Raw genomic sequence first — 24,624 nt, 5'->3', positions numbered from 1 at the left:
CATGCAATTGCAACAATAACATAGGAAATGTTACAGAACACTTGGCAAGAAATTGAATATAGACTCGATATTTGTTGTGCTACAAATGGTTCATATGTAGAGATGTATTGATGATAAATACATTCTTTGAGATGCTCTGCAATGTGGTGCATTTTTTCACTGTCGTATCTACTGTTTTTTTTCCTGAGTCTTTGATATCAGGGAGGTTTGAGTGGGACACCCTGTTATATGCTTTAGTGTCCCATTGCAAGAATCGTATGTATACTTGTCAGGTTGAATGAAATAATACAATTTAGAGCCTATACCGGTCTCAAAGGCGTGACTTGAAGCAGAGAGTGAAAATTTGTACTAAGGCCGGGATAGAACCCAGTCTCCTGCTTACTAGACAGATGCCTTAGCTACTAAGTCGGCTTAGCACAGCGGTTCACACAACTGCACTGATTATCCTGGCACGCTTTCCTCCTCAATCAAAATTCTCGCTGCCTGGGTGAGATCAGTAAAGTCTCTGAAACTGTGTCATTTAATCTGTACGAATATAAGTACCTGTATATGGGTTTCAGGCTGGATCCTCAATTTTCGTTCGATGCTGACGTGCTATTCCGAAGCATGGAAGGCCTCAGCAATTCAGTTCGTATGTAAGCGGGAATGTAAAGCAGATTGGGGCGGTAGCGAAAATTTTGGATCGAGGAAGGAGGCGTGCAGTTGTGTGTACCGCTGCGCCAATCTAGCTTAGTGGCCAACGCACCTGGCTAGTAACCAGGAGAACCGCGTTCGATTCCCGGCATTAGAACAAATTTTCACGTGCCGCTATATTATATATACATAAAAAAATTATGTTACAGACAGTAATTAACTTCCTTAAGATTGCTACACATGTGAGAAGCATGAAATATATTCGCAGTTGCGAATATGGATTACTATCAGCTGCATAGTGGAATGACAACAAAAATTTATGCCGGACCGGGACTCGAACCCGAATTTCCCGCTTATCGCGAGTGGCCGCCTTACCATTTGCTACCCGAGCACGACTCACGGCCAAACCCAATCTTAGATACGTCGGCAACCATGTGTCCACAGCCAATATATAATATTCGCTTAGAAGGGAGATATTGTACACGAAAGTCCCTCACCCGGTGTTGGCGGATAAATACGATATTGAAATGGCTATGTTGTTCTGAATTACAATGTGAAGTCCTTTCGAAGGAATTTTGCGCCGTAATTCAGAATAATACGGGCGCTGCAATATCGAAAATATCGTATACCTGTGAGTTTTTCACGCTCAGAGAGCGTTTGCGTGTCATGCGAAATGCTCCGCGAGCCAGCTCGGCAGCAGTGACCGAGTGTAGGGCAAGCCCTCGGAAGTCGCGCTCTGCAAGTTTAGATCTCTCGTGTAGACAGGAAGTTCAATCTCTCGATAACTGCTCGCCCTGGCTCCCAGACAAGGAAAACTATATACCGGTACTGTCGCGAGAGCTGAGCGTACTTTAATACCAACAACTATATTTTATTCAGAACAATATACACGATAGCACTGTGTGTGGAATTTCAGCGCACATTCTCGTGATATTAACACTTTGCTGTCCGCGCGCGTCTCGTAATTCGGATTACTTGTCTTGTCGCCTGCCGCTCTTGAGATTATCGTGAGTTTATAAATTGTTAGGTTTTACTAATCTCATCGTTAGTTCTCAACCCTGCCTCCCTGTTTCCCTAAGTTCATGAAATTTCTAAGATATAGATACGTAAATAAGTACACAATTTGTTTCATATATTTGTTTATTTGCATTGTCTTTGGTACTTAGTATTTATCTAACATATGATATGCCAATAGACTGGCAATGGCAAGGAAAGCGTTTCTGAAGAAGGGAAATTTGTTAACATCGAGTATAGATTTAAGTGTCAGGAAGTCGTTTCTGAATGTATGTATTTGTATGGAGTGTAGCCATGTATGGAAGTAAAACATGGACGATAAATAGTTTGGACAAGAAGAGAATACAAGCTTTCGAAATGTGGTGCTGCAGAAGAATACTGAAGATTAGATGGGTAGATCATATAACTAATGAGGTGTTGAATAGGATTGGGGAGAAGAGAAGTGTGTGGCACAACTTGACTAGAAGAAGGGATCGGTTGGTAGGACATGTTCTGAGGTATCAAGGAATCACAAATTTAGCACTTTAGCACTGGAGGGCAGCGTGGAGGGTAAAAATCGTAGAGGGAGACCAAGAGATGAATAGAAGCAGATTCAGAAGGATGTAGGTTGCAGTAAGTACTGGGAGATGAAGAAGCATGCACGAGATAGAGTAGCATGGAGAGCTGTATCGAACCAGTCTCAGGACTGAAGACCACAGCAGCAGCAACAACAACAACGTGATATGCAGCAAAACAGTCTCCAACATGTAACGCAACTCCACAAGACTTGCACATTAAGTTTGTTGTTTTTTTGTTTTTGGAACATGTATGGCAGTTTCCTCGTTTTCGTTTATCGTTTCGGAACTACATAGGCCTACTAGCTGGTATTGCTTTATGTCACCGCAAAGAGTATCAACCGGATCATGATGAGACGTATGCGATGTAGTGGCAACTTCCAAGTTACGTTCCGCTGATTCATCGTAAATAATCGTATCGTCTCTTTCGTTTGCCACCATGAAAGGGCAAAGTACTTATAAAAACAAAAAAAATTGTTGACTTGTGTACCTTATTGTTACCTAAACAAAACACCACAGAATGCAAAAGATGCTAAAGTGCTGTCACCGACCACTGCGCGATACTATGCACACGACACCGCTGTGGTGTCGCCGGACGGCAGAGTGTAACAAAAAAAGGACTTCATCAATACTAAAATAATAATAATAAATAATTATTGTCAGTTAGAACATTTAATTTTTTGTGAAAATCATGACTCAGACAATACTCATGGAAAAAGATAATGGAAATCTTCATCTTTCGTTATCTGTGATTCTTCAACAATAATCCTCCTCCTCGATCGAACCCTTGTAATGATCGGACGCAAATGACGTCTCGTAGCACTGAGGTCGGTAAAAAACTGTATTATGCTGTTAAGTAATACTTGAAAATTAGAGTTTCTGTGTTACTGAAATCAATACGTGTGTTTGAATTTTTATTTTAATATGATTCTCGTCCTTACATATAAATGCTAAGTTTCCTGTTCAGCTAAAATGGGGTGCAGCCATTAGCGTCATTGATCTACAGCGCAGATTATTGGTAAAATGCTGAATAATGAGTGATTAACATGGAGAAATACTTTTAAATGTTAATGCATATAGTTAAGATACAGAAAAGATTTAATATATATTACTTGTTGAGAGTAAAACAACGCCTGAACTAGATTCGTTAAGTGACTGTCTTATGTTAGCCGCCATCTTAGTGAAATTTGCAGCGGCAGTTTAAAATTGATTTTCTGTACGGACATGAATGCCGTTGGTCATAATCGCAATAATAATTGTGTATTGGTGGCCCAGAACCCACTTTGAGGAAGTAAATTCGACTTAGATTGTGAATAATCTTTAAATACAATGCAAATAGCATCGTACGTGATATAAATTCTTATCTGCTGATGTATGAAGCCTGGTTATTTCGTACCAACTTCTATGAAATATTTTGACAGGAAAAATACATTAGTGTTGTGTGCGTGCGGTATTGTGCGACAAAACTGTTCATTTTGCTTAAAGAAAAGTGCTGCCACCTCGAAAAGCAGTAGCGTTATATTCGATAACCGATCCGGAACTTAGCGCTATTTACACTGCTTTAAAGACAACATTGCTACACGTTCCCAGGGGAATTTCTTTTACAAAATAACGATCATTAGCCAGGGAAAAGCAGTGTGTAAATAAAACCTCATGTTACATTGATAATAAGTAACTAGTTGTTTTGTAATCTTGCTAAAATTGTACAACACACAATCAAATCACGACACTCACACGCCACAGTACTCAAGAGAATGCTGAGCAGCCGTATTGCTTCCCAGGTTTGTAGCGTATTTCACAGTTTGTACATCACAACATCTTGATAACATATTTTGTGGTGCTCGAGCATTCTTTAAACAGAAGTACCGACGAAACTCGTTATTGAGCCCTAACATGTAGCCGTGGCATGTTTCTGAGCAAAGTAATCGCCCGTTTTACCTCCTAAACTAACAGTACGAGCGGTTAGCCTAATTCCCTAATTCGTAAATTCTGGACTTAAACAGTGCTAGGCAGCAAATAGCATATGCATAAAAACGTCATACATATATCGCGTAGAATTAACAAACTTAAATAAAAAATATCTCTGAAGAGACTTGATCCCACCTTTACAATGAACATGTGAATGACAGACTAGCGTACTAACCATTGCGCCACATCAGCACTGCAAGCGACTCCTCCATATACTCGTACGTAGGGCCAGCTGAGACTACAGTCGTGACGGATTCGCACTATGAGTTAATGTCAGCAGTGTGATGGCAAAAAGAGTAATGAAGAAAGCTGGCAGGAAGTGACCTCAGGACGAATTTGGGCATTTACTTCGTTTGTACGAGGACAGGCCAGTATTTTGGACATAAAAAAAAGGCTCTGAGCACTATGGGACTTAACATCTCAGGTCATCAGTTCCCTAGAACTTAGAACTACTTAAACCTAACTAACCTAAGGACATCTCACACATCCATACCCGAGGCAGGATTCGAACCTGCGACCGTAGCAGTCGCTCGGTTCCAGACTGAAGCGCCTAGAACCGCACAGCCACCGCGGCCGGCTTTGGAAGCTACAGTTACTGGACGATAGGAAGTACGGTAAGAACCCAAAAGTTTACATCATCTCCACAGAAGAAAATTACCAGAACCTCTACAATTCAAGGAATCAGCAATGTAGTTCAACACAAATTAATAGAGAGAAACAATTGAAGTTGTTTTTGAAAGTGATTGTTTTGGAAATCGGAAAATCGTCATTTATTTCAAATAATACAGATGTATCTATAATTTTATACGACGTGGTATTTATTGATTATATTATTACACTGGATGGTGAAGAACAAATCCCCAGGATTTTACGAGTGGTTCCTTAAGTCAATACAAGTAAAAGCTTGTAAATTCATATGTGCACAGAAATGGTTCATTTATCAGATATCCGCCCTTTTTGGCTTTTGAATGTCCATCGGTATCGAGCTGAAATTAGTGTACCGTTATTTCATCGTATTTCTTACTAGACCAAAAATTAAAGAGAATAAACGTAGCTGATGCTAGTAATATTTGCTGATGCTAGAAATATTTGTAGCGCAAGCAGTCGTCTTGATGGATTTACGCATAACAGTATCTAGATTGGCAATTTTGGGTCCAATTATAAAATATATTTCTTCCATCTCCATCGCTGTTATTGTCAAAAAATTTCGTTGTTGTTGTGGATTTTTCTTCAAATGGTTCAAATGGCTCTGAGCACTATGGGACGTAACAGCTAAGGTCATCAGTCCCCTAGAACTTAGAACCACTCAAACCTAACTAACCTAAGGACATCACAAACATCCATGCCCGAGGCAGGATTCGAACCTGCGACCGTAGCGGCCGCGCGGTTCCAAACTGAAGCGCCTAGAGCCGCTTGGCCACACCGGCCGGCATTTTTCTTCACAAGATCTAAGTGAGAATCTTATATGCTCCGTGTGAATCTTGTATGCTCCAAAATGAATTCGCCCCCAAATCCACAATCTTATCCAACAAAAACGCAGTTGTTTAGTAAGTTTTTCATTCGCCACTAACAGTATCAAAAGTGCAGCTGCAGCCCGACGCTCTTCCTACATTCACGGTATTGCGACAGGAAAATCTCGCTGTGAGTTATCTCGCAGCTCTCGCACGCATTCTCACGCTACTGTGTACAAACGCTACCGATATTTTCTCTCGCTAGACTCCCAGACACTTACAGAAAGTACTCGCAAGGAACTACCTGAAAGTAATTATCAGCGAAAATTCGACCCTAGTATAAACAATTCTCCGAGTATTATCGGAGATTACGAAGCTTTATGAGAGCGAAAAAACTCACGTGTATCGCAGCCCTTTTACCGCTAACTCCGTGTGGTTGAACTAATAATTTATTTAAACCAATTAACTGCTGAGACTTCCGTAATTCCAACAAACTGCGCAAAATTTTCCAGTTTCTGTGACAATAACAAGCAGAATTTAAAACGCTTACAACCAATACTTACAAAGTCGAAGTGATATCTAAGACTTTCATCATCGTTTCGTTACTAACCGAGTTAAAGAAGCATTTGTACCGATTACTAGTTTAAAGATGCACTTAGCTGCTATTATTTCGAAACTCTCACAGCAAGAGAGGAGGTTGCTGACTGAAGTGTTGCGTCTACACACGACAGGTATAGGAAGGAACCTCAAATGGAATATCAACTCTCGCGAAAGCCAATAGTCACGGTTCGAATCCGAATTGCGCACTATTTCGATTACACGTGGTTTCTTTCCATTGTAAATTTACATCTACATCTACATTTATACTCCGCAAGCCACCCAACGGTGTGTGGCGGAGGGCACTTTACGTGCCACTGTCATTACCTCCATTTCCTGTTCCAGTCGCGTATGGTTCGCGGGAAGAACGACTGTCTGAAAGCCTCCGTGCGCGCTCTAATCTCTCTAATTTTACATTCGTGATCTCCTCGGGAGGTATAAGTAGGGGGAAGCAATATATTCGATACCTCATCCAGAAACGCACCCTCTCGAAACCTGGCGAGCAAGCTACACCGCGATGCGGAGCGCCTCTCTTGCAGAGTCTGCCACTTGAGTTTGTTAAACATCTCCGTAACGCTATCACGCTTACCAAATAACCCTGTGACGAAACGCGCCGCTCTTCTTTGGATCTTCTCTATCTCCTCCGTCAAACCGATCTGGTACGGATCCCACACCGATGAGCAATACTCAAGTATAGGTCGAACGAGTGTTTTGTAAGCCACCTCCTTTGTTGATGGACTACATTTTCTATGGACTCTCCCAATGAATCTCAACCTGGTACCCGCCTTACCAACAATTAATTTTATATGATCATTCCACTTCAAATCGTTCCGCACGCATACTCCCAGATATTTTACAGAAGTAACTGCTACCAGTGTTTGTTCCGCTATCATATAATCATACAATAAAGGATCCTTCTTTCTATGTATTCGCAATACATTACATTTGTCTATGTTAAGGGTCAGTTGCCACTCCCTGCACCAAGTGCCTATCCGCTGCAGATCTTCCTGCATTTCGCTACAATTTTCTAATGCTGCAACTTCTCTGTATACTACAGCATCATCCGCGAAAAGCCGCATGGAACTTCCGACACTATCTACTAGGTCATTTATATATATTGTGAAAATCAGTGGTCCCATAACACTTCCCTGTGGCACGCCAGAGGTTACTTTAACGTCTGTAGACGTCTCTCCATTGATAACAACATGCTGTGTTCTGTTTGCTAAAAACTCTTCAATCCAGCCACACAGCTGGTCTGATATTCCATAGGCTGTTACTTTGTTTATCAGGCGACAGTGCGGAACTGTATCGAACGCCTTCCGGAAGTCAAGAAAAATAGCATCTACCTGGGAGCCTGTATCTAATATTTTCTGGGTCTCATGAACAAATAAAGCGAGTTGGGTCTCACACGATCGCTGTTTCCGGAATCCATGTTGATTCCTACATAGTAAATTCTGGGTTTCCAAAAACGACATGATACTCGAGCAAAAAACATGTTCTAAAATTCTACATCAGATCGACGTCACAGATATAGGTCTATAGTTTTGCGCATCTGCTCGACGACCCTTCTTGAAGACTGGGACTACCTGTGCTCTTTTCCAATCATTTGGAACCCTCCGTTCCTCTAGAGACTTGCGGTACACGGCTGTTAGAAAGGGGGCAAGTTCTTTCGCGTACTCTGTGTAGAATCGAATTGGTATCCCGTCAGGTCCAGTGGACTTTCCTCTGTTGAGTGATTCCAGTTGCTTTTCTATTCCTTGGACACTTATTTCGATGTGCGACGATTTAGAGAAGGAACTGCAGTGCGGTCTTCCTCTGTGAAACAGCTTTGGAAAAAGGTGTTTAGTATTTCAGCTTTACGCGTGTCATCCTCTGTTTCAATGCCATCATCATCCCGGAGAGTGTGGATATGCTGCTTCGAGCCACTTACTGATTTAACGTAAGACCAGAACTTCCGAGGATTTTCTGTCAAGTCGGTACATAGAGTTTTACTTTCGAATTCACTGAACGCTTCACGCATAGCCCTCCTTACGCTAACTTTGACATCGTTTAGCTTCTGTTTGCCTGAGAGGTTTTGGCTGCGTTTAAACTTGGAGTGAAGCTCTCTTTGCTTTCGCAGTAGTTTCCTAACTTTGTTGTTGTACCACGGTGGGTTTTTCCCGTCCCTCACAGTTTTACTCGGCACGTACCTGTCTAAAACGCATTATAGTCATAATTTTCAGTTCGTTGTTCAGGACAAACACAGCATCTCACATGTGCTCTTCATTGAAACACGCAGCTGGAGGTTCCTCCACAGATGATCCTTCAAAGCAATGTTCTATGACCCGTATGACACTCTCAAAGATCTTAAATAAATCCTTTATAAAAGCTAGAACCGCGCTCTTATATAAAATTTATAATAAAAGGACTCAGTTCACTGTCAAAGATTCTACAGAAGGTTTTATGAAACGCGACTGACAAAGTTCTATTACAGCGTGTAAGTGAACTCTACAGGCAACTGGGAAATGCTGGTCGGATTTGGGAGCTCCTTTCCAGTCCGTTGATATGGAGAGCGTGGAAAAAAATTGAGGCGAATAAAACGAACGGTTTTCGGTGCTCTGTTTATTTCCATTTACCGCCAGAGTTATGTATTGCGACTAATATGAGGGAAAAAACGAAAGTACGAGTGAGATAACTATTAAGACCCAGAAAGAGAGACTGCAAAATACATGTAATACAGCGATTTTTACGCTTCGTCAACAGGTCTATCGTTTCAATCTCGACAACACGGCGTGGCCCAGATGAAAGACGAAGCACAACAGCAATGGTGAGGAGCGTGGCAGGATGGTGTTCCAACCGTTCTACCTAGCGACATCCTTATGGAACTTCATCGGAACCGGAAAAATATGATACATATATTATTTAATGTTGCTGAAGTGTTCGGATTCCCAAAGGAACGTCGCGCTGGCGTGTACGATGTGGAAACTATGGGAGTGAAGCCGGTATATACATCAAAGTTTCAATACCACGTTCAGAAAAAAGGAAGGAAGATTTAGTGTTTAGCATCCCACGGACGGCAATATCGTTATTCACGAACCACAAAACGCAAATTGGGAAAGGAAATCGGCCGGGTTCTTTCCAAAGGATCCATCCGTGCACTTGCTAAGTGGTTTAAGAAAAACCACGGATAACCTAAATCGGGCTGGCAAACGAAAAGATGAATTCCGGTCATCCGTAACACCGAAGTGCAGTGTTTGAACCACACCGCCTTCGCTAGAATTAGACGTAAGTAATGAGTTGTTTTGGTGAGAGAGGGATAGAGATGTGGTATGTGTTTGACGCAGTAATCCTTTTACAACAAATAACAGAGTGTCTCTTGTATGTCTGATTAATGTTTTCTACCTTATTTCGATCTCCCTGGCACCGTCGCAACGATCCATGACGTACACGGGACAAGAACCACTTTCACGCACTGTGTCGAGATCCAACGCAACCGTTACTGCGCGGGCTATTCCTCGTCCACGAAAACGCCGTTAGAATTCAGCAACCGCAGCCCTTCTGTTTCCACTGCAATGACGATAGATGCACGTCATGTCAGCATACATAGTCAGTGGTCACGGCATTGCATCACTGAAAGCGAATTACGCTGCTGAACTGCTCCAACTTATGTGACTTTCACAGGCGAGGACGATAAGATCCAACATTCTGTAAATTTGCGTAAGCGATGTGCGGGTTTCTGAGCCTCCAGGCCGTGAAGTTTGAATACAAGCATCTCGAACACGATAAGAATACAGCATAGCTATATTTTCTATTTAAGCATACTTCTGAAATTTCACACACTCGCTTCTCAACCAATGTTCGTTTCTTTCGAAAACATGATGTATACCTGACTAGAAGAAGGGATCGGTTGGTAGGACATGTTCTGAGGCATCAAGGTATCACCAATTTAGTATTGGAGGGCAGTGTGGAGGGTAAAAAGTCGTAGAGGGAGACAAAGAGATGAATACACTAAGCAAATTCAGAAGGATGTAGGTTGCAGTAGGTACTGGGAGATGATGAAGCTTGCACAGGATAGAGTAGCATGGAGAGCTGCATGAAACCAGTCTCAGGACTGAAGACCACCACCACAACAACAACAACAACTATTTATAGTATTAGACCACTGAATTATTACGAAGCTAGCTTTTTCAGTAGGTAGTTTTAGCCGTATAGTTTGCGGCCCAGTATTCACAATCGTAGTGCTGCATGAAATACTGATATCCTGAGTGCACGTTTCAATTTAATGAAGTGTAAACTGTGACACTGTCAAAGTTGAGTGTTTGTTGCTACTCTGGTTCTTAAATCAACAGCCTGCTATATATTTCTAAAATTTTTGGACGGATGAATTTCAAAAATGATCTTTCTAGGAATTGCAATATCTTGGAAGCAATGTTAAGGCGCTGATGGACTATCCTAAGCACTAGTGGAAACAAAGCTATTATTGTCGCTTTAAAATATTTAAGCAAATAACGGATATAATTTTCGTTAAATTTATTCAAAACCACGTAAATGGTTATTAAAGGGAAACATTATACATAATTGTCATCGTATATTCTTACTAATTACAAACCGTATTTCTTTGTACGATGTAAAAATGAACCTTTAAACCGTATTTAGTACATAAAAATGAGAATAAATAGTAGCTGTAATTCAGTCCGTTTTTGGCAGTAGCGTATGTTCGTTCCTAACGCCACTGACGGAACGGCACGAGTGATGTACACAGCTGGTGAATCCTTTATGCCTGATTCTGCTTTTTCAATCCAGATTCTCGGGTAGGTTTCGAGATACGAAACCTGCCTGCCAAAAAGAAAACAAAGGACTGTATGGACTCTGGCGGTTGTGGCGCCATAGCGATTAGCCCTTTCGAAGGAATACGTAATCTGATCATGCTACTTTCTTGTAAGCCTGTGGTTTTCAGCCTTTCTGAGACTCCTGAACGGAATGAGACACCGGTCAATAGCCCTAACAAAGCACCTAAGCTGCTGGATTTATAAAGGTTAAAAATCATTAAAATAAATTGCAGTTTATGTTCAAATAAACAGAAGTGCAGTGTCGTAATTGTTTTAATAAACGAAGGAATAATGAGTCAATGTAAGAGTAAGTATTGGGTCTTCATAACATATAAATGTTAATTTTTCCACACCGTTAAGTTGTAATGGATACTATTTCTTAGGCTTTTCAGGATAGCAATGGCCGCCCACCACCAGTATCTGACACAGTGGCGCAAGTTACGTTTTATTAAAACGTATTTTCCAAATGCTGTGCTCGCAAAATCCGTAACGATTCTAGTTTGGGTCGAATTTCACTATCTGAAAATGTTTCATATGTTCTGACAAAGTAGAGCTGAGTCACTCAACTATCGACCTTACAAATGAGAAAAATAGTTGCTCATAGAATTTACCGTCGATGACAAGTGTCGAGTACTATCCAGTGATGACATTCGGAACATAAATACGTCCTGAACTTCAATGATGCGTTAGTAGAGCTCTACCCAGAGCAAAAGAAATCCCACTTTGTATGCGAATTTGGAGATAAATACATCATCAGTGACTGTGGTGCGGTTGGTAAGTGAATAAGAATGTCGTGCGAGGCCATAATTCAGTCTAACCAATGGGCGCGCAGTCTGAGGAAGAATTAATAATACTGACCTTTTCACGCTGATGTTGACCTTCGGCCATAAAACGGCCGTCAACTATGAGTGCACGGAAGTTTGTCCGGTAAGCGAACTTGTTTGGATGTGTGTATCAGTGTGATTTTGCACGCGACACTCATTCATAACACGACTATACTTTTCGAGAGGGAGCACCAAAGATATTTCCCACATTGTCAACTCTGTAGCGATGTAGGGTCAGGAATTTCAAACACTTGCTGTAAAAAATGTTATTTAGGGAAAAAACTGTTTAAAATTCAGTGCGCGTTTTCTTTTTCACGGCTGTGGTAGTTCACTCTTACTGGTTTAATCAATACGTTGAAATACAAGGACATAACAAAACAGAAGTGTTTAAACATGTGGTTTTAGGTCTTTTAAATTAATAATGTCTTACTTATAAACTACCGTACTGCAGTGCTGTTTCTGCTGTATGGTTTATTTTTTTAACTACTTGGGCAGGAAAAAAAAAAAAAAAAAAAAAAAAAAAAACCACAGTCGGAGTATGAAGGATATAAAATGCAGACTTGTAGTAGCAAGAAAAGCGTTTCGGAAGCAGGAAAATCTGTAAATGACAAAGAAATTGAGGTGTTGGGAAGTATTTTTTTACGGTATTTGTCTGGTGTGCAGACTTGAACAGAAGCGAAACGTGGACGAGACACAGTTCATCATAGAGAATAAACGCTTTTGAAATCTGGTGTGCAGAGGAATGCTGAAGATTAGGTTGGTAGATCGGTAACTGATGAGGTGGTAGTGAACTGAGCTGACAAGAAAAGAAATTTATGGCATAACTTAACTAACAGAAGGTGTCGGTTGGTAGGACACATCTTGAGATATCAAGTTTGGTAATGGAAGGAAGCGTACAGGAAAAAAATTGTAGAGCGGGCCGAAGGGTTGAGCACAGTAAGATGATTTCAAACGGATGTGGGCTGCACTAGTTATGCAGAGGTGAATAGGTTGCAACAGGTAAAACAAACGTTGAAAGGGGGCATCAAACCAATCTTCGGCTGAAGACAACAGCGCAAACGTGCTTTCAACATAGTTGATTTTATTGTGGAGCTTTATCCAGTAGTCATCACAAACAATTCGGGTTAGTGTAACGAACCTTGGATAGGAATTTAATGTTTGTCTAGCTTTGACTATTCAGTGAACCCATCACAATCTAATTTAATTACTAACTGCTGTCATTAGTACAACAGTTATTAGCTGGGGCCAAGCTAGTTTAAAAACATTGCTCGGTGGGCCTGACGCTGACTAGCTTCCGTATAATTGCCATAGCTCCATGGTGGTGCATTACTATTATTTGGAATATGCAGCTCGATTCGACACCCCCTATCTTATTATCACACATTTTTCTTCACCCTATAAGCGTCGGAATGTGGAAGGGACAGCGAAAGTTACGCAGTGGATTTTTTGTAGTTTATCAACGCCTACTGTGTATGGAATATAATAAGCATCGAAATACTTGACAGAGACTTGTCTATTATCTAAAATAGTTTACTTGATTTTACGTTACAGATTTCGTTTCCATAATGAAAAATTTGTCAAATATCAATAAAGACAATAAATTTTCTTCATTAGTTCGGCTCCACTGTGAATAAAATCGTCTAAATTGTTAATAAATGTATTTATTTATTACGTTTCGACTTCTGTTGAAAAGCTATTGTTATGAATCCACCATACTCATTTAAATCGTGTTTTGTAATTTGATTTTGAATGTTTGTATTTAAAGTCGTGTCATTTTATAAATATAACCAGCTAGCAAGTCCCCGAAATTTTTCGAGCCGAGTTGCCAGTTGACAGCCTACTTAGGCTCAGGATTTAATTTATAGTGACACTGAATGTTGTTATACAAGTGTTAAGTTTTGGTGAATCAACTTTTGAAACTTTTTTTAAATTTTTCATGTTTTGTAGCCTGATATGGTATAATAAACGCCACTCGTTCGCATGTTCCTTTTATATTAGGCATAGACCTGATGTTGACAGTAGACGAAACATCGTAATTTACGAAATTAGCTACTAAGAGACCTAGACGGTTTTATTCACAAAAGATGGTCCGTTAAACATGGGTAGATTATAGATAATAGGCAATACAACACATCAACCTGTTGCCACAGCTTTTATTTTGCAACTAAATCAACACCTTTCTACATAACCTAGCCCTCCGACGGCGCTAAGTGACAGTGTCAGAATAAGCAAGATTTCAGGAATGGGGCGTCGGAGGTGGGGGACATTATTACGTACCATCTAATATATAGTACTGTAAGATAGAATGTATTTAATAATATTTAAAGGCCATACGTTTTATTGTTTTCAAACGTACAGAGAGCACGAATAAGCTATTACCCTTGACGTTAACGGCAAATTTTCGAAACTGCTGTTTGCAACATCGCTGCAGAATTGACAGAAACGAAGAAATGATTCGTACTTCGTCTCGAAAATTTCTGGCGCGTTGCGAATGACTGGCGCGTCCTCAACATTGTTCGCTTACTAGACGAACTACCACGCGCTCTTCGCTAGTTGGCTGTAGTTTCATGGCCGCATCACCACAAGGGTTAACTGCAAAATTTTTGGGAATTCGACATTTGCTACGATGCTCTGACTTTATTATGAACTTGTTTTGGCTCTAAGCACTGTGGGACTTAAGATCTGAGGTCATCAGTCCCCTAGAACTTAGAACTACGTAAACCTAACTAACCTAAGACATCACACACATCCATGCCCGAGGCAGGATTCGAATCTGCGACCGTAGCGGTCGCGCGGTTCCAGACTGAAGCGCCTAGAACCGCTCGTCCACATCGACCGGCTCAACTTGTTTTACTTCACCCTATGTTGGTAAGAGTCTGGGTCGTAGCTTACACAAAAACGTCGACGGTGGAGACAGTTGGTTTTTTTCCTTCTTTCTTTACCTTCGTCGCGTGGAGGAGGTGAGGCTGGACCGGCGGCAGCAGGAGACTGCTCCCCGGAGCGCGCTGGTGACGCTGTAGCGACAGCACAGCTTGTCTGGGCGAAGCCGCATGTCGCCGGTGACTGCCGCGGTCGCTACTGCTGCCGAGGCAGGAACCAGGGACCCCGCCGGCCCGAGCGGCCGCTGCTGGCTGTGGTTGTGGTTGTGGTTACGGTGACCTTGGCCGACACGCCAGCTGGTGGGCCGGCGTTCCACCGGCCGCAGCGCCGCATCCCACCTGCCTCGGAGCGGCGCGCCCGCTTCTGCAGGACTTATTTCTCAGTCTGGGGGCCCGCGTCAGCGCCTGACGCAGGCGTCATCCTACGGACGAGATCCCGAACCTGCCGCAGGTGCAGCGCAACGCTGGCTCAGAGTGCGCGCTTGGCAATGGTGGCCTCACACGTGCCGATTGCGGACTGTCCAATGTGTCGCGCCTCGCCCTCCACAGGCATCACACCACACGGCACTGCTCTTGTCAGTTGCTACAAAGCATCACACTTTTACCACCGAGGAGAAAAAAGACACAGCATTTGCAAGGGAAGCAGAGCGGAAAGACCAGCGCCGGTATCGCAGGAAGCACAGCGAGAGGAAGAGAGATACTGTAGTTACGTCAACAGCACAAACACTAGCGGCGGCGCTTGCACTACGCTGCACTTATTTCGAGACTTGGCGGCAGTTGCCAAGTTCATCGGCTCCTCCGCGTCTACGAGTGCCCATGGGCGTAGCACGCGTCTCCACTTCCTTTGATGTGAAGTATCATACAAGTAGTCGATGAATGATCACTGTTGGTCCACTATTCTTCCAACACTGGTACACTACACACGAAGTTGGCACTTAGAAGCCAGATACGGAAGAACACTAGCAATTCTCTCTCCGACGGAACACGCGGATCCGAGAAGGTTCACACAAACGCGATGACCGCTTCGCTGCCAGTGTGGCGAGACGTCGCGTAGTCTCCCAGAATCGGCTAGGCGGCACGGTACACGGCAAACCTGCACACGCGGCGACCACGGCACGCCAACTGAAGCCGAGTTCCGCTACGTCAGCACGGCACAGACCACAGCCAGGCTGGCGCCCCCTCTCCCCCCCACTCCGAGCCAGAAGAACCAGAGACGCCAGCTGGCAGCCCACGGTCGGGGGATTAAAGCGAGCCGGACGCGAGCAGCGGCGCGCCAGCTGCGCCCCACAAGTCAGCGCTAGACTGCTGGCTGTCTCCACACGTCGTGGCCAACTTACGCCCTCCTTACACGCCTGATTTTCTGCTCAAAAGCGACCCCTCGTGACTGCGCGCGCGTCACCTGCCTGCGAGAAAATCGGCCGCCAGCCGCGAGTGGGTCAGTGACGTCAATAAACAACTGACTGCGGACCTCACAGTTCTATGGGAGTCCTGAATATGCTGCAGACTGCGCATGCGTAGAAACGGGGGACTAGCGTCATCTGGTGTCAATGGAAGTTACAAATCCGCGCCAGGTATCAGAAAGCTTCGCGACCTTTACAATGTTAACTGACGGGGTGGCCACTGCGCATGCGCAAAGAGGTACTGTTCAGCGCCAGTACATTTGGCTGTCTGCAGTTTGCCATGTGCGTCCGTTGTGTGTTTTTCCGCGTTTGTATTACTAGTGCGTGGTAAGCTCAGACTGAAATTGTAATGCCTATTAGTACTTCAAAACTGAAAGGCAGAAAACTGAATAGCCGGCCCTGGAGAGCGTACATAGCGTTTTAATGTTATGGAAGATGAGTCCATTCAGAGAACGAACAATCCGGTGCGGCAAGTTCTGCTGAGAGCCCAAGTGGCTACGGACGTTTCACGTAGCACTATCCAGAAAATTAAAATGTGTAAGTGGATGGAAATTTACAACTCCAGCTAAATAACTATAATCGCTAAACAATTACAGACATTGATAGTTTTGATAAGGCCGGTATTAGGAGAATCGTTTACACCTTTTATCCAACTGAAAAACAAGTGCCTACAGTGGAAGAGAATTTGGAAGAAGCCATAAGCAGTTACTGAAGAAATTAGCTTTCTGCTCGAGACAGAAAAAGAGGAGACATCTGAGAAAAAAGAATTGCGTTTATCAAGCGATTAAAAAGATTTAGTGAGGAAAACAGAAACATTGTTTACCTTGATGAAACTTTCAATTTATCATCACACGTAGGTGAGAAATCGTGGAGTGATGATACGAATTACGGTCTCCTCAAACCGGTATCAAAGGGACAACGCTTGATAATAAACCATGCAGGCGGTGAAAATGGCTTTATTCCTAATGCGTTTCTCGTGTGGAAGTCAAATCAAGCAACAGGGATTACCACAACCACATGAACCAACAAAATTACATTAAGTGATTGACAGGAAAGGTCATTCCCAATTTAAAATCTAACTCTGTACTAATTGTCGACAATGCTCCATATCAAGACCTTGGCATAAACAAAGCTCTAACGTCTAATTCTAATAAAGACGTAAACAGAAAGTGGCTAACATATCTCATTCTCGGTTGACATGCTGAAATCTCTTCTGTATGAGTTTGTTCGAAGAACCGAGCCAAGGACCATTAAGTAATCTGTCAATCTGTCATAACATTCTACAAATTGCTAGTCACGTTGATTTACGTCTTCCTTGTCACCCGGAATTTCTCGTAAATCCAATAGAGAATATTTGGCCTATTCCGAAAGGTTGGGTAGCTTCTAGCAACGTTCTCTGCAACGTAACATCTGTGAAGCATTTATGCAAGGAGAAATTTAATTCGATGACTATAGAAGATTGGATTCCGTTGTGCGAACACGTTAAAAAAAATGAGCTAGAATACATGGAGTAGGAAATCTATTTCGACGACTAAGTAGATGGACTTGACTTCTGAGGTCATCAGTCCCCTAGAACTTAGAACTACTTAAACCTAACTAACCTAAGGACATCACACACATCCATGCCCGAGGCAGGATTCGAAACTGCGACCGTAGCGGTCGCGTGGTTCCAGAATGTAGAGCCTAGAACCTCTCGACCGCACCAGTCGGCCATCGTATGGCATTGTTGACCGGGAGTTCGGCCGCCTTATTGCAAGTCCTCTTTAGTTGACGCCACATCGGCGACTTGCGAGTCAATGATGATGAAAATGATGACGACGGACACATAACATCCACTCCCATGCAGGGTATCAAACCCGGGCCCCCTGCGTGGTAGGCGGTAATGCTACCGCTACGCTACGGAGGCTTACTCATTAAATGGATAAAATAACAGTAAGTTTAGGTGGCGTAGCAGTGATAGCGAAAGTAATTACAGTGATTCACACTCTGGAGATGGAGATGTGGTAGGGGGAACCGAGATGCCTGATGGTCAATGACGGCGAGTACTCACAGTCGATGTTTTCTGCTCAGCACCGCAGCAGTTCTCCCCGTGACGTCACCCATGCATTCCGATATCTGGCCGTACTCATTCATTGTTAAGGCGGGCACAAATTAGACTAACGAACGACAACCAACCGCTTCGTTGGTCGAATTTGCGTAACTGTCGACGGGCAGCAAAGCGGAGTCAACGAAGCGCTTAGCACTGTCGGCGGTAACATCAAAGCGCTGGCGGTGTGCTTTGGCTGGGGCCCACCTACTAATGTGGACGTCGGGTCGAATGTTCGTTGCTTCTTTATCGGTTTGCGGTGTCTGTTAAAACTGGTATGTATTTATTTTGTCTTAAAATATCGGAATATTGAGTGGAATGCGGAGACAGGACTAAAGCTGATAGTTTTATCCTGAACTGCGATGGTAAAAAGAAATTGAAAATGATATTGGAGGGAAATACGCGTGAAAAACAAAATGGTATCTCTATGGATATCGTTTTACTGCAGGTACGCTCTCGTAAGAGAGATGTCATCTTTCGAAATTTTTGGGCTTGCGTAATTCAACAGCTATCAGAAATCGTACAAAATTATGGAATAGCCCATATTCCAATCCAGATTTAAGGTCAGACGTTAATTTTGTCCCATCACACTGCACCCTACTTTTTAAAAGAGAGGTTGTCCACCAGTCTCGCTTCCTTTTTTCCCGATCATCAGCTTCCTGCAGTAAAAATAAATGCTGCACGTGCGACGACTACCAAGTCCTTTTTCCCCCGATAATAAAGGCCGGTGAAATTGTTATTAAAACGTTACTTTATAACAATAACAAAATGAGAGCAATCTCGAATAATTATCAGAGTCAACTGCGATTCCACATGGTCGAATGCCTTGGTCATAACCCTTTGGTTTGGCGAGTATGACAGACCGAACGCCAATGCGTTGGCGACAAACGTTCTCCCGAAACCACTGGCTGTCGTTCGTTTGCCTTCGCTGAGCTAGTGTGTACGCGATTATTAATTTTATTGCTTGCTTTGTTTTAGCGACATTTCAGAGAAAGTGTGGTGCTATTTTTCCTACTGGTATTCTCCCTGAGAAAGACCAAATGCCTGACAGCAAACAGGTATTTAGGCTTCACAGTACCAAGACAAAGAAAAAGCCTACATTGTGCATAAATTCCAAGATACTACTCGAGGCGGGTGTAAAAACAATGTGCGCAACGGAAAATAATGAACGCTAAAATGAAGATTTGACCCTGTCTGACTACTCCATGAAGCAGATCTTAGGATCTCTTAATGATATCTCCTCCTCCTTGCTGTTTAACATATAAATTGCAACATAAACATAAGTGGATGATTAAGGGAACTAGTAACTATAAAATGATAAATGCTGTTTCTGCTTATACATTAACTGTAGATTAAAACCCCTTTATATTACAGCTGTTTATATATCAATGTCCTATGGAGAGATATAAACTAATTTCCTACCTAATATTATTGATCAATTGCCCAAATCTGCCCCCCGTTATGGCTACGTGGTCTAATATAAATAACGCGAGACGACTGACATCATCTACGTACCAAACACTAGAAGACACTACTTTCAAAGATGATCTACAGTGGTGTGCAACCTCAGTGGAAATAAAATTTATGTGATCACAACTGTTTAACTTCATAGCCCTAATAAGCCGAAGCAATTAGCAATACCACCGTATGTACGGCGTCCGGTGCATCGGAGTGATGATTCACTCATTCAAACACTAGGACAGCACAAGATGGTCCTCTGACTGGTACGTCTAATACTGTCTTCTCCTCTCTGTGTTGTAGACACGAGAAACGCAAACTCCCAGCCACAAGGACGGAGTTCAGATAACGTCTCAACGTGAGTATGGGCAGAAGTGCCCTCAATCACTGAACGCTGCATACTCAACGACGACTCCCAACCCGGAGGCGAAGTCCAGAATCGTGTAAGTTCGCAACAGTACAGTGCCTAACCATTCTAACTATAAAATCTTCTGAGAGCAAAGACAGTAAGTCCATCTGTACCAACAAAGCTCATACTGAGCGACCGTCCAACATGGGCGCTAAAACGGAAGACCTCTTCTTAGCAAAGCTCGGCTCCCCTCCTTCGTAACTCAGAAGGCGAATCATATTCTTGAAACCACGGAATATTCTCCCTCTCTACAGATTCTCCCGAACGCCAACAAACCATATTTCAATCTTTTATCGTCCATTAAGGAAATTTTGCGAGGAAATACCTATACTCACACAATGGTACGGTCTCAGAGTAAAAATCCTCTGAAATAACCCAGCCTGCGATTTCCGAGGTAACGCTTCCTCATTCCTCTCCACTGCGTCCAAGATTTTCAGAGTTTCCGAAGGATTATCCGGTTATCCTTCCGGCCCCACTAAAATGCCGGCCGGCAGCCGCTGTATTGTGCTTCCACGCTCAGGTGCCCAGACCGTCCGTCTTGGAACTTCCTGTGTGAAGCAGGACCAACATACCTGTGCAGGCTTTTCCACCCAGGGCTTGAGTTACGCCTGCCTTTTCATTTCCACTGGTGTTCCAACCTCTACTAGTATAGCCAATCATTCATTACGCCATTTTGATAATAAACACACTCCGTTACCTTTGATGCAATAAGAGTTAACAACTATTTACAAGGTGTACGTGACAATGTCAGTCTTCTTTAAATATTCACATATGTGACATATAACCTATCAAATGATACCTAATTGCAGTTGTAAATCACAGCAAAATATGAAGATGAGTGCTTGTAAGGTGCGAAATTATAGCCACCTTACAAAATAACAAACAGACGAATAATTTTCATCAGAATCCTTTTTAATGAAATGATTAGATCTGCCCTTTACCCGTGTGGGATTCGCATGACATAGGACTGACGGAGGACATCGAAAAAGTTCAAAGAAGGGCAGCTCGTTTTTTATTATTGCGAAATAAAGGATAGAGTTCCACGGATATGAGACACGAGTTGGAGTACCAATCATTAAAATCAATGCGTTTCTCGCTGCTGCAGGACCTTCTCATGAAATTTTGATCATCAACTTTCTCCTCAGAAAGTGAAAATATTTTGTTGGCGCCCACCTACATAGGAAGAAATGACCGTGATAAAAAAAGAGAGATCTGAGCTTGCACGGGAAGTTTTAAGTGTTCGTTTCTCCCCCACTCTATTCGAGAGTGGAACGGTAGAGAAGTTCCGGAGGGGTGGCTCAATGAACCCTCTGCCAGGCACTTAATTGTGAATTGCTGAGTAATCATGTAGATGTTCTAGAGCAAATATGTGGACGAAATTTCGTATTCTTTTAGTTCTCAACAGTGTGGAGGATTTTTCCTCACAAGCTTTATCGAGATCATCCTCTATAAATTTTCCTTTGCTTATTAGGAAATTCTGGTTCCTCAATTGCGTTACTGTATTTTGATTTTTTTCATAAAAATGATTATTGAGTTCCTGTAACTCACTAAGTCATTCCCAGTGCCATGTAGCAAGGCGGACAGGTCAGCTCGTCCAGTATAAGCTGCTCCTTGTCGGGAACTTTGCAGCTGCACTTGCGAGCGTCTGCCGGTCCCTTTGTTCAAGCCACGCAGGTATTGCTGAGGGTCCGCAGTGAACCGCGCGGCAGTTACCTGGGAGAATCTGCAGCGATCAGGTGCGTCTCAACCAGGCAAGCATCCCTGTGAGCGAAGCGCAAGGCAGCGAGCAGACGTGCGTCTCGACGGCCACCCAAAGGCCGTAGATTGCGGGCACCTTCACATTTTGTAAAGTATTGGCGAATAAAGTGCTTTTATACAACCAATTGTTTTCCGCCTAATCATGGTGGAATGTTAAAAAATGTTCAAATGTGTGTGAAATCTTATGGGACTTAACCGCTAAGGTCATCAGTCCCTAAGCTTACACACTGCTTAACCTAAATTATCCTAAGGACAAACACACACACACCCACCCATGCCCGAGGGAGGACTCGAACCTCCGCCGGGACCAGCCGCACAGTCCGTGACTGCAGCGCCAAAGACCGCTCGGCTAATACCGCGCGGTCACGGTGGAATGGAAACAAAGAGGAGGCACTGAGTAATGTCGCATTATTCGCTCAAAACTTAAACACAGCAATGCAGGACGAGATGCCTGTAAGTGAATTGTGTACGATTGTCCCTCATACCCTCGCGTACACCGTTAGGATGTCGAAGTGGACAGTAGACAGCTCTCACACCATCCGCAATTTTGGCGGCAACTGTAATGTGAAGTGAGTAGAATCTCGTAATAGCGATAGCATTAATGCCTCCTCCAGCTATCGCAAAGATCCATACAAGCACTGCGCGCGAGCTTTCAATCTGTCACTTTTTTTCTCGCTGCAATAGCAAGAATTATAAAATTGTATGTCCTTCTAGGAATCCTATTTTGTCTTGAAGTTTCGAGAACATACCTTCACCGAGGAGTCCAGCAGTATATTGCTCCCTCCTACGTATATCTCGCGAAGAGACCATGAGGATAAAATCAGAGAGGTTAGAGCCCACACAGAGGCATGCCGACAATCTTTCTTTCCAGGAACAATACGAGACTGGAATAGAAGGGAGAACCGATAGAGGTACTCAAGGTACCCTCCGCCACACACCGTCAGGTGGCTTGCGGAGTATAGATGTAGATGAGGAGTTAGGAAGGTGAGACGTATTAGTACTCTCACTTGGCGCCTGCACACAGAGGTGAGAAAAGTCGTCGAATACGTCCTAATATCGTGTCGGACCTCATTTTGCGCGGGTTAGTGCAGCGCAGCTCGACGTGGCATGAACTCAACAAGTCGTTGCAAGTCCCCCACAGAAACAGTGAGCCATGCGGCTTTTCGCGGATGATGCTGTAGTATACAGAGAAGTTGCAGCATTAGAAAATTGTAGCGAAATGCAGGAAGATCTGCAGCGGTTAGGCACTTGGTGCAGGGAGTGGCAACTGTCCCTTAACATAGACAAATGTAATGTATTGCGAATACATAGAAAGGAGGATCCTTTATTGTATGATTATATGATAGCGGAACAAACACTGGTAGCAGTTACTTCTGTAAAATATCTGGGAGTATGCGTGCGGAACGATTTGAAGTGGAATGATCATATAAAATTAATTGTTGGTAAGGCGGGTACCAGGTTGAGATTCATTGGGAGAGCACGTAGAAAATTTAGTCCATCAACAAAGGAGGTGGCTTACAAAACTCTCGTTCGACCTATACTTGAGTATTACTCATCAGTGTGGGATCCGTACCAGATCGGTTTGACGGAGGAGATAGAGAAGATCCAAAGAAGAGCGGCGCGTTTCGTCACAGGGTTATTTGGTAACCGTGATAGCGTTATGGAGATGTTTAATAAACTCAAGTGGCAGACTCTGCAAGAGAGGCGCTCTGCATCGCGGTGTAGATTGCTCGGCAGGTTTCGAGAGGGTGCGTTTCTGGATGAGGTATCGAATATATTGCTTCCCCCTACTTATACCTCCCGAGGAGATCACGAATGTAAAATCAGAGAGATTAGAGCGCGCACGGAGGCTTTCAGACAGTCGTTCTTCCCGCGAACCATACGCGACTGGAACAGGAAATGGAGGTAATGACAGTGGCACGTAAAGTGCCCTCCGCCACACACCGTTGGGTGGCTTACGGAGTATAAATGTAAATGTAGATGTAGATTTAGATGTACAGCCGTCCATAATTGCGAAAGCGTTGTCTGTGCAGGACTTTGTCCACGAACTGACCTGTCGATTATGTCCCGTAACCATTCGATGGAATTCATGATCTGGATGGCCAAATTATCCGCTCGAATTGCTCAGAATGTTCTTCAAACCAGTCGCGAAAAACTGTGGCCCGGTGACATGGCTCATTGTTATCCATAAAACTTCCATTGTTCTGTAACATGAAATCCATGAACGACAACAAATGGTCTCAAAGTAGCCGAATATAACCAGGACTGAGTCCTTTCCATGTAAAGGTAGCCCACACCACTATGGAGCCACCGTCAGTTTGCACAGTGCCTTGTTGACAACTCGGGTCCATGGCTTCCTAGGGTCTGCGCCACACTCTAACCCTGCCGTCAACTTTTACCAACTGAAATCGTGAATCATCTCAGCAGGTCACGGTTTTCCAGTCGTCTAGGGTCTAACCGATATGGTCACGAGTCCAGGAGAGGCGATGTCGCGCGGTGAGCAAAGGTACTCTTGTCGGTAGTCTGCTGTCATAACCCATTAACTCAAAATTTCGCTGCACTGTCCTAACGGACAAGTTCGCCGCACGTCCCGCATTGATTACTGCGGTCATTTCACGCAGAGATGCTTGTCTGGTAGCACCGACATCTCTACTAAGCAAATGCCGCGACTCTCAGTCCTTAAGTGAAGATTGCCGGCCACTACGCTGTCCGTGGTGAGACGCAAATTCTGAAATCCGGTATTCTCGATACACTTTGACACTACGGGTTTCTGGATATAGAATTT

The 24,624-nt window shown here is 43.4% G+C and overlaps 1 protein-coding gene across 5 annotated transcripts in view; it reads right to left on the bottom strand.

Moving 5' to 3' along the window:
• The window catches only part of LOC126412064 (eye-specific diacylglycerol kinase), a 903,754-nt gene that overhangs the window by 658,968 nt on the left and 220,162 nt on the right, over positions 1-24,624 (bottom strand). For 4 of the 5 annotated variants that reach the window (XM_050081447.1, XM_050081448.1, XM_050081450.1 and 1 more), the window contains exon 1: positions 14,792-15,829. The exons of the other annotated variant lie outside the window; for it this stretch is intronic. In XM_050081447.1, coding sequence (XP_049937404.1) covers positions 14,792-14,901 — 110 coding nt within the window. In that variant the 5' untranslated portion in view covers positions 14,902-15,829. Of the gene's footprint in view, positions 1-14,791; positions 15,830-24,624 lie in introns of those variants that run through there. 5 annotated transcript variants of the gene reach the window in all.

Source organism: Schistocerca serialis, chromosome 7 (assembly GCF_023864345.2).
Source record: "Schistocerca serialis cubense isolate TAMUIC-IGC-003099 chromosome 7, iqSchSeri2.2, whole genome shotgun sequence".
Classification (NCBI taxonomy): Eukaryota; Metazoa; Arthropoda; class Insecta; order Orthoptera; family Acrididae; genus Schistocerca; species Schistocerca serialis.
This window is presented reverse-complemented; position numbering and strand designations above follow the sequence as displayed.